We start from the raw sequence: 12,789 nt of genomic DNA, 5'->3' as shown, positions 1-12,789 counted from the left end.
GCGTCACCAACATCTGTCTATGCCTCCTGTCGTTGCGCTGCCTGCGTCAACGCTCCTTGTTCTGATATTCCCTCTCCATAAAATAGAGCATCCCCGTCAGGGTCGTCAACTTCAGAATTTTTGAGGATGTTATGCAATACCACGCACGCCGCTATATGCATATTGGCTTCCTGGACGCTTTAATTGCTGTCGATGTGAACTCGTAAATTGATAAGAGACCGGAATCGGCCTTTGAGCAAACCGAACGCATGCTCAATCTTGACTCGAGCTCCATTAAGCCTTTTGTTGAACTTCGTCTGGTTAGCGTTGAGATTTCCCTTGAAAGCGGTCATGAAAGTAGGGGACAAATCGTACGCTGCATCGCCCAACATATATTCCTTTCCAGAAAAGTACCGGGCGATAAAACGGTAAAGATCGGTGTCCTTATAGGCGGCCGAATCGTGTCTGCTCCCAGGATATCCGGTCAAAAAGGCGATAAAGACGCCACGGTGGTCATAGACGCCAGTTGCACCGATAGCGAAGTTGCCCTTTCTTGTAGCCCAGACATGTCGATCCATTGTTGGGGCAAATTCAAGTGGGATTAAAGTGCCGTTGATGGCGCCAAGTAAATTGGGAAAGCCGCTGCCTTTGTTTTGAAATGTTGCTTGATTTTATCCTTGTCCTCGGCATTCGGCCACTTCACAAACTTTGTGATGTTATCACACAACGCATCGATGCACCGCTCAGTGTACTTCTTTGCGGAACCAACGCTGGTACCCAATGTCCTGCCAATTGCCTCAAAGCAAGACAAGGGTCCATCGTGACCGAGTCGGTGGAGAGCCACTTTAAGCTGTATCGCAACATCAGCCTGCCGTCTCTTGCCTTGATACCGAAATACTTGATGGTCCCGAATGATCTTCAGCACGAAGTCGAATTGCTTGGACATCACTCGCAAGGCACTTCTAAAGTCGCGTTCCGAATGTCCTGAGAGGACTTCATCGCGATAGATAGGCGACCTGAATAGATGATTGGAGCTCCTGCTGTTGATATATCGAACGGTGTCGAAGTAGTGGAGAGTTAATAGGGCAGCGAGAAGAGCAGGGGTGATCCTGAATTTACTGCTTTCATAGGCGCGCTTGATTTCCTAAAGGGCAAGCTCCAGTGATATAGTACGGCCTTGTTCACGCAGAGTCCTTGGATGGCGAGAAAGATTGCGATAATAGGGGACTCTCATGTGGTCAAGGCAGGAAGAAGGATGGAAGGTGGAGGAGAAGAATGAGGAAGGGCAGAGCAACGGACCTGAATCCGTCCCACTTTTCTCCCGCGGCTTTACAGGAAACGGTAAAATCACGTTCAGTAGAGCTGAACTGACCGCTGCCTCAATCGCCAAAATAAGTCTCGTAGGAGCAGTCAATTAGGGGGGGTTGACAAATAATGTATGGCAACCCGGGTTGTCAAATATAAAACTTGGCCTGTGGCACGCCTGCGCGCCTGGAATTAAACCTCTCCGAAAGGACTATTCAGGTACGCGTCGAATTGTGCTCAAAATTAAACCCCTTAAATAAAAAGCAGGCACCCACGGTTGTGGTAGTGAACAAAGCATCAACGACGCGACCTGGAATTCTAATGAAGCAAGGATTGAAAGAGCCAACATCGAAGGATCAAAAAGCAACGTCGCTATGAACGCTTGGCTGCCACAAGCCAGTTATTATATACTAATATAAATTTTACCTCACCCTTTTTGTTGTTGTTTTAATCTACATCGAAAGAAGCAATGAGGCAAAAATTGTTCATTTTGTGGTTTACCACTATTTATAGGAGTTCTTTGTCCACAATGTTCTTAGCCCACAATATTCTTTGCCACAATGTTCTTTGTACACATTTTTTCAGTGAGTAAATTTTCAACCAACAAAACATGGGCGATTTTATAATTGAACGCGGCTATTGTCTCCAGCTGGCCATAGCTGTAAAAATGGATACCGCCACAATGCTCAGCAAGTTTGCATGAGTGTAAACTATAGCCTTCTTATTAAAGGCGAACGCTGGCCAAGTGTTTCTCCTCCAGTACTAGGTTGGCAACCGAGCTGGTTCCTGCGCATGGTTCCTGGGTACTGAGCATAGCTGAAATAAAGTTACCAGTCACTTTCGCAAGCCACACTATTTTGTTGTTGCACTTTTCCTTTTCTTTTCTTTTTTTTTTTGGGTGTCCTTGAAGCTTTGTCCGCCTGTGTCCTTTGTCCTCAACTCTTTAACCGCACTCTGCCCTTCGCCTTCGACAAATAATACGACCGACTCAACTGCAGCCTACAGGGATATCACTCACACAGCCATGGTCTCCAAAAAGCAAAAGAAGCCCGAAGAGTCACCAAGCTCGTCAACAGCTCTGGACCAAATCTCGAACTTCTATATCCTCCCCTTGCACATGCCCTCTATCACAGCGTCCCCTAACTCCGCCCATACCTCTCCAGCCTACGAAAATGTTCTTCACTACCTCTACTTCAAGAAGCATGAATCACCCAAGGAAGACCCAAAAACCCCTAAGGATAGGACCCTCTTTGTCCTCAATATCCCCGTGGATGCTACGGAGTCACAGCTTCGGGAACTGTTCAAGCCTTATGGACGAGTGGTCGCAGTTCATTTCATGGATCGGGTGAGGGATACGAATCTGACGAAGGAGGAGCGGGAGCATCAGGAAGAACTTGAGCGGTTGGAGATGCAAGCAGCGGCAGCAGCGGCGGAGGCAGAGGCGAAGGCGAAGGGAAAGAAAGGCAGCAAGAAGCAACAGCTCCAGAAGGGATCAGGATCAGGAGAGGACGACAGTAGCAGTCATCACAGGATCTTGTATGCGTCGGGATCACAGGCGTACGTCATCTTTTTGGAGGAGCAAGAATTGACAAAGGTGCTGAACATGAAGAGGAAAAAGAGATCATGGATCCGTACCGGAGCCGAGGCCACGGAAGCTGATTCCGCCAAGCTCGCAAGTTTGGGCGTCGCCAGTATGTTCCTTGCTTTTTTGCTTTATTTATTTTCTTCTGTCGACTCCTTCGGTTTTTTTCTCCCCGTGCATTTGTGCCCTTGGCAGGATAAAGAAGAGTCCTTTCCATACTGATCATTTGTATACTATTCTCATTTTATCCTTTCCTAGAATGGATCAATGATTACCATAGAATGCGACCAGCACATTCGGCCATACAGATCAAGGTTGACGATTACATGGATAAGTTTGAACGTTCAGAGTACGAGGCTCAGCAGGCTGCCTTGGCACGACTCAACGTCATGGACGAGGACGGCTTTACTCTCGTCACTCGGGCCGGTAGCAAGGGCCATAACACTGACGGAGTCATCAAGATTCAGGCAGTCAAGGCTGAGGATGTCAAGAACATTAAGCCAAAGAAGAAGGAGCTTCAGGACTTTTATCGATTCCAGATGCGTGAAGCCAAGCGTGACAGTAAGTTCTTTTCCCATCCTCTTTGTTTTAGATTGCCATACGTGGATGGTAAGGAGGGGAGGGGTAAAAAGTCGGATGACAATATTGATCAATGTCTTGTTTATTTTCGCTCTCTTCCATAGAACTGGTGGATCTGCGTCGCAAGTTCGAGGAGGACAAGCTCAGGATCGAGGCACTCAAGGTCAACAGGCGCTTCAGGCCATACTAAAGCAGGCGGTCAATGCCCCCCCCTTTTCGTTCTTCATTTTGCATATCCCACTCGCACACACACACACACACACACACATCTCGCATTCATCCTGTCATTCAATAAAGGCGATGCACTAAAACAAGACCAGTGCCTTGGATTCCATTTCAAAGACGGAATCATTTGTACACGAGGAACACTGTATACGCCATCTTTATTGCAATGTTATTAACATCTAATTGTCGTAATTTCTACCCGGCGCTACAGGAATCTGCCCCTTTTTGATAAACTCTTCTTCCAACAAAGTTTTAAGTCGTGTGGTGCCGTCGATACCTTGGCGGGGGATGAGGGGTATAAAGTCGTTGTAAAGTAGCTTAATGACTTTGGTGGCCTGGTTCTGGTACATCCTGAGATAAACACTACCACAAACCTAAATGCATGTGCATCCCATTGAAGATATATGTTAGAGTGATGATCAAAAACATCGGGGCCAGGAACCAGTTCGTATGAACCAAAAGATAGCAGTCGTATCCGTACTTCAAGAAAAACAGTGATAAGTGCCGGAGTGATGGGTCTTGGTGGCATGTTTAAAATTCTCGCCATCCACGTCCAGCCGTGCGACATTGGGTACATGTTATTGCCGACTAGAACATATTTTTGAACAGACGAAAAGATAGTTAACAATGTCAGTACCGAGATATCAAACACCTTGACCAGCAGCTTGAGCGGCGGAACAAATCTTACCGGGCGGAGTAGTCTGCATTACGGCGCAATACAACGTGAACATAGCGCATTGCCGAGCATTGTACTGGGACTCTGTCTCGTACCCTTTATCCGTCTTTTTATATGCTAGTTTTTCGAGAAACTGATCGGCGCTGTCGGTCTAAATTGTCACAAAGGCCATCGAAGGTTTTGTCAGACTGTAGTTCAAGAATCGAAAACACATTCACACAGAAACCAAGAAAGCTCAGGCAACTTACTGGATCCTTTGCGATGTACATCGGTGTGACATAAGGACACTTTTTTGCGAACCGAGCCATCAAGACGTCTAGGAACCGTGCATGATTGGAGATCAGAAGGACAGCGACATGAGCTAGTGGAAAAGCGGGGGCCGACTTCACCAATGCCTCAGTTTCGGCTTGTTTCTACATTAAAATAGAAAAAAAAAAGTTCGTTCTAAATCAGCAAAGGATTCCGTCGCCTTGCGAATACAAAATTGCAGAAAACATGTTGTCAGTCGAGTGCAATGCCTTACCACCAGCTTCTTCGCAGTGCAATTCAGCACCCAGTTGTAGGCTACTACATTCTGACTCTGTGTCGTCTTGAAGATCTTGTCGATCTCAGTAGCCTAGGGTAAATAATATTCGAATGTATGGTTAAAAAAAATCGTAAAGCACTCGAGTCGCATTGAGAATACAAGGGCCAGTGAATATCCTAATACTTACCACTCGAAAAATCTCACTCTGCTTGTTGATAAGTTGTCCAATGGCTGCCACAATATCACGTCTGGCTTGGTAGCAGTATTTCTTGAGAGTAGGGTTTCCAGACACTGCGGGCAAGACAACCGTGCGGATGTGTTCCAAAACTGACAAGTACTGCTTGTATTCTACATCGGCGGCTTCGCTGATAAATATGGCGCTCGTGTTAGTCGAAGCCTTCTCGGCTGCTGCCGCTGCTGCCTTCTTGGCCTTTTCCGCCGCCGCCGCTGCTGCTTCGGCCGTCCTCTTCTCCTGGGCATCCTTTTGGGCCGCTGCAGCCTTTGCCTTCTCCTCCTGCTCCTTTGCGATCCTTTCCTTCTCTAATTGGGCCTGCTTGAGTGCCTCTTCCCGAATGCGAAGTGCGGCCTCCCTTTCGTCCGTAACGCGCTGAATACATGCCTCGATTTCCTATGTGTTTCAATTGCAGTTGCAGTCGTCAGTATGTGTGCGTTTACTGAGCTCAAAATAGCAAGTTAAAAAAATGCATGTGATCAATATCCGCAGCAGTGTTACCTTTGCCAAGTTCTGGTTCTTGGTGTCGATCTCCTTTTTTCGCCTTTCCTTGATAGCCTCTGTTTCCAAAGACATGGACTTTATCCGCTGTATGATATCCTCGTTGTCGCGAGCCCATGTAATTGCTGAGGCGCTTGATGGCTTTTCCAGAGTCTTGAAATCCTTTGTAATTTTATCCGCAATCTGAGGGGCAAGATCCTGTTATGCGTATTTACCATTATCGTACGTTGGTCAGTGCTGTCCATATCCTTGGATGGCTCCATGAGAAATAACAAACCGGTTCATACCTTGCCCTCCTCTTGTAGCTTTTGCATCTGAATCTCCCATGGATCCATACGTCCAGTGATTAGAGCAACATAGTGAGCTGAATCTGCCGTGCTGCTGACTCCACCTAGTTTCTTTCTCTGATCTGCAAAACGATGCGGTGCAACTGGATAAGCCTCCTCTTCACTGTCAGAAGTATCGTCCGAGTAATCATCGTCCTCTGAGGTCGAGCAGTCGTTCAGACCATATCCGGAGACCGGCGTGCGATAGATCTCTGCAGAGTCTCCATAGTTCTGTGAAGTTCGGCGGGTGTTGATCGTATTAAGAGACTGAGATCGACTGGACTTGGAACGTCTCCTAGTCGAGGAGAGTCCGATCTTATGGTAGTAAATGGTCGGGTCTTGTGAAAGCGGTAGGCGTGAACTGCTGGTGGTGTCTAGTGGCGCGGAGTTTTCTTCATCTTCCAGCCGCGAAGAGTCGTTTGATAGGGATTGGTGCAATGCGAGTTCTGGGTCGTCCTCCTTCAAAAAGCCCTCTGTGACAGAACGTCTAAGGATAAGGTTCAGGGGAAGGTCGTTTGCTGCCATCCCGACTGCGTGGTCTGGTGAATTATGATGGTGGTGAGATACGTCTTGATAACTCCTGGGTTTACTCTGTGGACGAGTGAATGCGTTGAGGTCGATTCGTTGGTGGAGTGCTGTGTCAAAGTGTCGCGTTGTCTTTGTTTCGTTCGCAAGGTTTTGTTTTGATGCAGGCTGGACTCCTCACGATTATAAAATAAGACTGTTTTTAAATTATATAGGTAATGCGATGAATGAACTTTATTTGAGTGTGATTTTTGATTTTACATGGGGAGACATGTACATCGCTCAGAGCTGGGCATCCTTTCCGGTGAGCAGCTTGTATGCCTCTTGGTACTTTGACATCGTCTTATCGACAACATCCTGAGGAAGAGTGATTCCGGTGCTCTTGTCGAAACCAATGGACTCAAGGTAGTTGCGAAGGTACTGCTTATCAAAGCTACGAGAGATGGGGGTAGTAGTACAGAGTGTTATTGTCCATTAATCCATTATCAATGTCGCAAAAAAAAAAAAAAGAAAAAAAAAAAAGAGTTTTCCTAACAGAAACCGAGCCTGCAGTCTCTTACCTATCCTGACTACCGCCGACCTTGTACTTATCTGCGGGCCAGAAGCGCGACGAGTCTAGTACAAAGGGACAATGCATTATAACAGTCAGCAATTATCCAGTACCAAGGCAAGCAAACATAGATCAGGGACATCAGCATTCGTCATGGGATACCTGGGGTCAAAACCTCATCGATCAAGTAGAGATTGTCATTCTCATCGACACCAAATTCGAATTTAGTGTCGGCAATGATAATGCCGTGGTCCTTTGCGTAATCGCGGGCCTTGGTATACAGCTCAATCGAGATCTTAGCCATCTCAGCAGCATGCTTCTCGCCAATGATTGCTGGGACCTTGTCTGGGTGGATATTTTCGTCATGGTCACCAATCTCGGCCTTGGTACTGGGAGTCCACAATGGCTTCTCGAACTCTTCGCTCTCCTGCAAGCCGACGGGGAGCTTGATGTCACAGACTGTTCCCTTCTTCTTGTATTCTGACCATGCAGAACCTACAAAGTTAGATTGAAATAAACGTAGAGATGTTAGGACCAGCTGTCCAATATGTATCCCACTTACTCAATTGTCAAACGATAACTAGTTTCCTACGACTTGCCAGTGATATATCCTCTGACGATCGACTCAATTGGGAGCACACGCAGACTCTTGACAAGCATGGATCGGCCCTCGAGCTGATCACGGTACTGCTTGACCTTGTCGGGCATCTCCTCAAAGTTGGCGGTGATCAAATGGTTGGGCAAGACATCCTTGAGGAACGAAAACCAGAAGATACTGATCTCTGTGAGGAGTTTCCCTTTGTTGGTGATGCCCTATTGTACAAGAAAAAAAAAAAAAAAAAAAAATCGGCCAGCGTGAGTCATAGAGTATATACAAAAAGAAGAGAAAGGTGCGAGTGGAATCTGGATCTTGCTTTCGACAGGTTGATCCCAAAGTGATCTGCGAATCCTGCAAGCCCTTACATTCTTCATAATGACATCGAAGGCACTGATCCTGTCTGTGGCGACAAAGAGGAGCGAGTTGGCGTCGACCCTGTAGAGATCGCGAACCTTTCCGCGTGCGATCAGCTCGAGATCGGGGCAGTTTGTGGTAACAACGGCAGCCATGGTGTGCGGGAGGGAGCTGTTGGGTCGAGTGCAGAGCGGCGAATGAAATAAAGAGAAAAAGGAAACTGAAGAAGTGCGGGGAAGAAGAATATAAGGGTCGAACCCCTCTCCGTCGAGGCACAAGAACAGCCAGAGTCGCACGTCCTTCGGTCGTCTTCCGGCCTGACTCAGCCCTCTCCACGAGTTACGGGCAAAGCAAAGGGCGTCCTCAGATTGGTGGCGCCGTGTCTCTTGCTTAGCCTGGCACTGCTGCAACATATGATCGGCTTCTAATTCGATCGGGCCGTTACATTGCATAAAGTTCGGCTCGCTTATAAAAAATCGTTCGCTTCCATATTTTTCACCTCTTTCTCTCCCCTTCACCTTCTTCTTCGCTCCAACACTCATCGTCTTGTCCAATTGACCACCATGAAGGATACCGCCGACAGTACCGCAATCAATAAAACCCTGACCGCTCTGGACAACTATGTGCTCCTGGGCAAATCCGGACTCCGCGTCAGTCCACTCTCGCTCGGCACAATGGTACAGCAAGCGAATCCACAGACTTTGAAAGTATTGTCCGTCATCGTAAAGATACTGACAGGCCTCTCTATCTTACTGACCTTATAAAATAGACCTTTGGCGAAGAATGGGTACACACTCGCGTGCCAATTGATGAAGCGCATTCGACACGCATCTTATTTTCGCACTCGCTCACACACATACTGATGTGTCCATTAGGGCTTTGGCAACAACAAGGAGACCTGCAAGCAGATCTTTGACATGTATCATGAGAAGGGAGGCAACTTTTACGACACCGGTAGGCGTCGCTAACATGGGGTCCCTTCAGGTATCAGTTTCAATCCAATCGCGTGCTCTAAAAACAGAAACGTCCATTTGACACTACACTACACTATAGCCAACATCTACACCAATGGCGACTCGGAAAGGTTTCTGGGGGAGTACATGGCCGACAAACGAAGCGAATGCGTGATCGCTACAAAGTACTCGAGTAAGTGCAAAGCCCTTGAATGCCAGCTTTATTAAATCCCACAGGCTAATGGCATGCACTTTTACTTTGCTTGTAGTTAATCCATCCGCGACTGAAGCGCTCGCTGGAAGATTTAGCCGACCCAACCCCAACGCCGGTATGTTACAACTTGTTACTCTTCCGCTTGAATGAGTGTTTACTGGCAATGGGCCGAAGGCAAGGGTCAAGATTAAACCCAATAACTGTTCTTCCTTTGAATATAGGCGGCAATCACCGCAAGAATCTGGTCGAGAGTCTCGATGGCAGTTTGAAGCGCCTTGGCACAGGATACGTCGATATTCTTTATGTCCATCTTTGGGAGTACAGAACCCCGATAAAAGAAGTCATGCGTGCACTCGACGATGTTGTTCGTGCCGGAAAGGCGCTTTATGTCGCCGTTAGCGATACTCCCAGCTGGGTTGTCTCATGTATGATGAAATCTGCAATTCTTAATTGCGTTGGATCGGACTTTGCCAAAGTAACAAAAATGTATTCTTACCCATTGTTTTCCTCTACTATCATCACAGCTGCTAACACCATGGCGGACCTTCGAGGCCTGTCGCCCTTCATTGGATTCCAGACCCGCTACAATTTACTGAACCGATCTCTTGAGTCCGATATCCAGCCTATGTGTGCCGATCACGGTATCGGCATCGTGCCATGGTCTGTTCTCGCCGAAGGCTTCCTTTCCGGAAAGCACTCCCGCGACCAAAAGGCCTCGGACAGCAAGCGTAAGGGACAAGTCAGCGCCCATTTCAAGGACGACAAGAACTGGAGAATCCTGGACGAAGTCAAGGCGATTGCACAGGAATGCAACAGAACCCCTGCTCAGGTTGCGGTCAACTGGACTTTGCAAAAGCCTGGCATCACGTCACCTCTGATCGGAGTTCGCACGCTGAAACAATTGGAGGATAACCTGGGCGCGCTGGAATTCACATTGACTGAGTCGCAGATGGCCAGATTGGATCTGGTTAGCAACCCCAAGGAGTGGCCCTTCCCTCACGATGTGGCTAGGAACTTGGAGAAGTTCACAGGTTTAGGAGTAAGCATCGAAATGCCGAAGCAGTTCCATGCCCTACAGAAACTTCGCACTAGCAAAATTTGAGTGGATAAACACATTGTTACAAAATCTACCGCATACGGAAAGAGACCCTTTTGAAATGCAGAAAGTTATCGCATGCGCCCGGTTTTGTTACGAGTGGTAATCCAAGGGCATGGCGGCATTGGTGTGATGGTATATACGTATGGAGGCGATTATTTTACTTTTACACAAACGCGCACCCCTGCTTCATATCCATGGCTCCAATTAATCCAAGTGGAATTGACTAAAAGTTCACAAGAAGGATGGTGGTCGCTCAGGCGTAACGACAGCAGCAATATATTTGACGCAGCAGCTTACGCCATGCCTGTGATGCTTGCCATGCTAGTGATGCTTATGCTTGTGCTGTCGCAAGATCTAGTTATCACACCCCATGGTGCAGTATTGAGATCATCTAGCCTTGCTGTTGAGCGGTAGGGAGCTCCTGCAATCTACAGCATGGTGAATATCCTCATTTCTAAGAACTGTTTCAAAAAAAAAGTACAGGACATAGACTGACCGCTGAAGGAGCGAGTGCTATTTGGAGGAGAAAAAAGTCGTAAGAGCAGCAGCTGCAGAGGTTTGCAGAGCCGAAAGTAGAGTGAGGGAGCTAGTATGTATCTCTTAATCAGCATGACCCACTGTTCACGTCAATACTAGAACTTGTGTACTCCAAGGTAAAGGATTGCTTTTCCTCTCTGCTGCCCAGCAAAGAATGAAAAGATTGAGTGGAATGTTATCACTGGAATTTTACTGAGATAGGTAGCTATCAAGAAGAAAGGCAGAGTGGAGGCTATATCTCCCTCGCCGAGTTGATGACTTAATCGAGTCGTGGTCTCACGGTTCCACTCGAATCACGTTAACTGGGTTAAAGTACTGCAAAACGTTATCTAAGGCGCGTTTATTAAGCATCATATAAGAGATCTGTACAAGAGGGTTCAATTTACACGCTCAGCTTTAAGAGCGATCCTCGACGAACTGGAGTTCCAGGTTGACGTATCCGTTGTTTCGGAGTCCGAACCACTTGGGGAGCTTGTAGTCGCGCGCACCGACGTTGCCGGTGTTGAAGACTTCGTCTAAAGAGATCGTGGCTTCTCCGATCTTGTCGTCGCTAAACGTGTCCTTGTCAACAACACGGACGTACAGCTTGCTTTGGCCAGAGCGGACATAGAAGGTGAAAGCTTGGTTGAAGACCGGGTTCAAGCCCTTGCCGTCCTTGGAGCGTTGCTTATGGTCCTTCTCGAGCCACAACTCGACGTAGGGATCTGACTTTCCGAGCCAGTCCTTGTTAGTCAACTTGGTCGCATAGTTCAGCTTGACGGTGAGCTGACCCTGCTTGGAGGCCATGATATGAACGAGGCTCTCAGACTTGACAGGGACGTCATTGGCGACTGCAGGGATGGCCTCGTTGGCTAGAGCGGCCCTGTTGGCTAGAGTGGCCCTGTTGGTCAAAGCAGCCATGGCAACGGCTGGGGCCAGGAATGCGGCGACAAGAGCAGTGAACTTCATCGTTGGATGTGCTGAGTGCGGTAATTGCTTGAGAGGGGATGAGGAAGTCGGGTGTTCTGGGGTAGAAGGGGTGCTGCTGGTTGATGAGCAAAAGTGGGTGGGGGGACCAGGGCCTTATATAAGACTTAGTGATCTATATGTGCTGGACATGCGGCCTCGGTAAAAGCGTTAAAAACGAGACGCGTCTTTGATTTCCCCCGTTTCGCGCATTTCTGGATATAGCGCGCACGATGTCATACGCGTAGATCTGACCTAGCTTCGACAGGAATCCGAAACCCTGCAAATAGAACCCCGGCACGCCAGGCTGGTCGCACCACGATTCATGCCGATCACAAAAATAGCGGTGCTTCCGATCCGCATGAAGGGAATAGGCTGAAAAGCTTACTGCATCTCCTCATCATTCGCGCCCTATCCCTTCCTGCTGCGACTCTGACGAAAAGAAACTCGCCTCTCAAGCAATTACCGCACTCAGCACATCCAACGATGAAGTTCACTGCTCTTGTCGCCGCATTCCTGGCCCCAGCCGTTGCCATGGCTGCTTTGACCAACAGGGCCACTCTAGCCAACAGGGCCGCTCTAGCCAACGAGGCCATCCCTGCAGTCGCCAATGACGTCCCTGTCAAGTCTGAGAGCCTCGTTCATATCATGGCCTCCAAGCAGGGTCAGCTCACCGTCAAGCTGAACTATGCGACCAAGTTGACTAACAAGGACTGGCTCGGAAAGTCAGATCCCTACGTCGAGTTGTGGCTCGAGAAGGACCATAAGCAACGCTCCAAGGACGGCAAGGGCTTGAACCCGGTCTTCAACCAAGCTTTCACCTTCTATGTCCGCTCTGGCCAAAGCAAGCTGTACGTCCGTGTTGTTGACAAGGACACGTTTAGCGACGACAAGATCGGAGAAGCCACGATCTCTTTAGACGAAGTCTTCAACACCGGCAACGTCGGTGCGCGCGACTACAAGCTCCCCAAGTGGTTCGGACTCCGAAACAACGGATACGTCAACCTGGAACTCCAGTTCGTCGAGGATCGCTCGTAGAGCAACCCATTGTAATAAACTCAGTGTTAGACTTCAATCAAACGC

The 12,789-nt window shown here is 48.2% G+C and overlaps 7 protein-coding genes across 7 annotated transcripts; 3 read left to right on the top strand and 4 right to left on the bottom strand.

Annotated features, from left to right (window-relative positions):
* Positions 1 to 580: 580 nt before the first annotated feature.
* Positions 581 to 1,213, bottom strand: BC939DRAFT_500424 (uncharacterized protein; the record flags this gene model as incomplete). Its single annotated transcript, XM_051560046.1, has 2 exons — positions 581 to 1,123; positions 1,208 to 1,213. 2 exons carry the CDS (start codon positions 1,211 to 1,213, stop codon positions 581 to 583), a joined length of 549 nt encoding a protein of 182 aa, XP_051415331.1.
* A 953-nt stretch (positions 1,214 to 2,166) lies between these two features.
* BC939DRAFT_442422 (ribosomal RNA-processing protein 7-domain-containing protein) lies at positions 2,167 to 3,765 on the top strand. Its single transcript, XM_051554387.1, has 3 exons — positions 2,167 to 2,975; positions 3,125 to 3,427; positions 3,550 to 3,765. Exons 1-3 carry the CDS (start codon positions 2,309 to 2,311, stop codon positions 3,633 to 3,635), a joined length of 1,056 nt encoding a protein of 351 aa, XP_051415330.1. The 5' UTR covers positions 2,167 to 2,308; the 3' UTR covers positions 3,636 to 3,765.
* Positions 3,766 to 3,810: 45 nt separating this feature from the next.
* On the bottom strand, positions 3,811 to 6,598 carry BC939DRAFT_442420 (GLE1-like protein-domain-containing protein). The gene is made up of 8 exons (XM_051554386.1): positions 5,893 to 6,598; positions 5,606 to 5,803; positions 5,060 to 5,500; positions 4,870 to 4,962; positions 4,595 to 4,759; positions 4,359 to 4,497; positions 4,152 to 4,258; positions 3,811 to 4,044 (listed from the first exon to the last, which is right to left on the bottom strand). The coding sequence occupies exons 1-8, from the start codon at positions 6,454 to 6,456 to the stop codon at positions 3,850 to 3,852; spliced, it is 1,902 nt and encodes a 633-aa protein (XP_051415329.1). The 5' UTR covers positions 6,457 to 6,598; the 3' UTR covers positions 3,811 to 3,849.
* Positions 6,599 to 6,738: 140 nt separating this feature from the next.
* On the bottom strand, positions 6,739 to 8,113 carry BC939DRAFT_483345 (phosphoribosylaminoimidazole-succinocarboxamide synthase; the record flags this gene model as incomplete). Its single annotated transcript, XM_051559174.1, has 5 exons — positions 6,739 to 6,889; positions 7,017 to 7,071; positions 7,169 to 7,501; positions 7,606 to 7,819; positions 7,970 to 8,113. 5 exons carry the CDS (start codon positions 8,111 to 8,113, stop codon positions 6,739 to 6,741), a joined length of 897 nt encoding a protein of 298 aa, XP_051415328.1.
* Positions 8,114 to 8,448: 335 nt separating this feature from the next.
* BC939DRAFT_442416 (aldo/keto reductase) lies at positions 8,449 to 10,593 on the top strand. Its single transcript, XM_051554385.1, has 7 exons — positions 8,449 to 8,635; positions 8,728 to 8,745; positions 8,834 to 8,912; positions 9,012 to 9,104; positions 9,181 to 9,240; positions 9,347 to 9,550; positions 9,650 to 10,593. Exons 1-7 carry the CDS (start codon positions 8,522 to 8,524, stop codon positions 10,225 to 10,227), a joined length of 1,146 nt encoding a protein of 381 aa, XP_051415327.1. The 5' UTR covers positions 8,449 to 8,521; the 3' UTR covers positions 10,228 to 10,593.
* Positions 10,594 to 11,074: 481 nt separating this feature from the next.
* Positions 11,075 to 11,868, bottom strand: BC939DRAFT_442409 (C2 domain-containing protein). The gene has a single exon (XM_051554384.1). The coding sequence runs from the start codon at positions 11,707 to 11,709 to the stop codon at positions 11,158 to 11,160; it is 552 nt and encodes a 183-aa protein (XP_051415326.1). The 5' UTR covers positions 11,710 to 11,868; the 3' UTR covers positions 11,075 to 11,157.
* Positions 11,869 to 12,115: 247 nt separating this feature from the next.
* Positions 12,116 to 12,747, top strand: BC939DRAFT_442408 (C2 domain-containing protein; the record flags this gene model as incomplete). Its single annotated transcript, XM_051554383.1, has 1 exon — positions 12,116 to 12,747. The coding sequence occupies exon 1, from the start codon at positions 12,193 to 12,195 to the stop codon at positions 12,742 to 12,744; it is 552 nt and encodes a 183-aa protein (XP_051415325.1). The 5' UTR covers positions 12,116 to 12,192.
* Positions 12,748 to 12,789: the final 42 nt, after the last annotated feature.

The sequence above is a fragment of the Gamsiella multidivaricata genome (genome assembly GCF_025024155.1).
Source record: "Gamsiella multidivaricata strain RSA 2152 chromosome Unknown BC939scaffold_12, whole genome shotgun sequence".
Classification (NCBI taxonomy): Eukaryota; Fungi; Mortierellomycota; class Mortierellomycetes; order Mortierellales; family Mortierellaceae; genus Gamsiella; species Gamsiella multidivaricata.
This window is presented reverse-complemented; position numbering and strand designations above follow the sequence as displayed.

Bases quoted from the DNA above. Each gene is read 5' to 3' on its own strand.
- BC939DRAFT_442409 (XM_051554384.1), bottom strand. From the start codon at position 11,709: ATGAAGTTCACTGCTCTTGTCGCCGCATTCCTGGCCCCAGCCGTTGCC.
- BC939DRAFT_442420 (XM_051554386.1), bottom strand. From the start codon at position 6,456: ATGGCAGCAAACGACCTTCCCCTGAACCTTATCCTTAGACGTTCTGTC. The intron at 4,498-4,594 runs GTAAGTTGCCTG...GTGACAATTTAG, and splicing joins TGTACATCGCAAAGGATCCA to ACCGACAGCGCCGATCAGTT. The intron at 4,045-4,151 runs GTACGGATACGA...ACATGCATTTAG, and splicing joins TTATCACTGTTTTTCTTGAA to GTTTGTGGTAGTGTTTATCT.
- BC939DRAFT_442416 (XM_051554385.1), top strand. From the start codon at position 8,522: ATGAAGGATACCGCCGACAGTACCGCAATCAATAAAACCCTGACCGCT. The intron at 8,913-9,011 runs GTAGGCGTCGCT...ACTACACTATAG, and splicing joins AGGCAACTTTTACGACACCG to CCAACATCTACACCAATGGC. The intron at 9,551-9,649 runs GTATGATGAAAT...CTATCATCACAG, and splicing joins TCCCAGCTGGGTTGTCTCAT to CTGCTAACACCATGGCGGAC.
- BC939DRAFT_442422 (XM_051554387.1), top strand. From the start codon at position 2,309: ATGGTCTCCAAAAAGCAAAAGAAGCCCGAAGAGTCACCAAGCTCGTCA. The intron at 2,976-3,124 runs GTATGTTCCTTG...ATCCTTTCCTAG, and splicing joins CGCAAGTTTGGGCGTCGCCA to AATGGATCAATGATTACCAT. The intron at 3,428-3,549 runs GTAAGTTCTTTT...TCTCTTCCATAG, and splicing joins GCGTGAAGCCAAGCGTGACA to AACTGGTGGATCTGCGTCGC.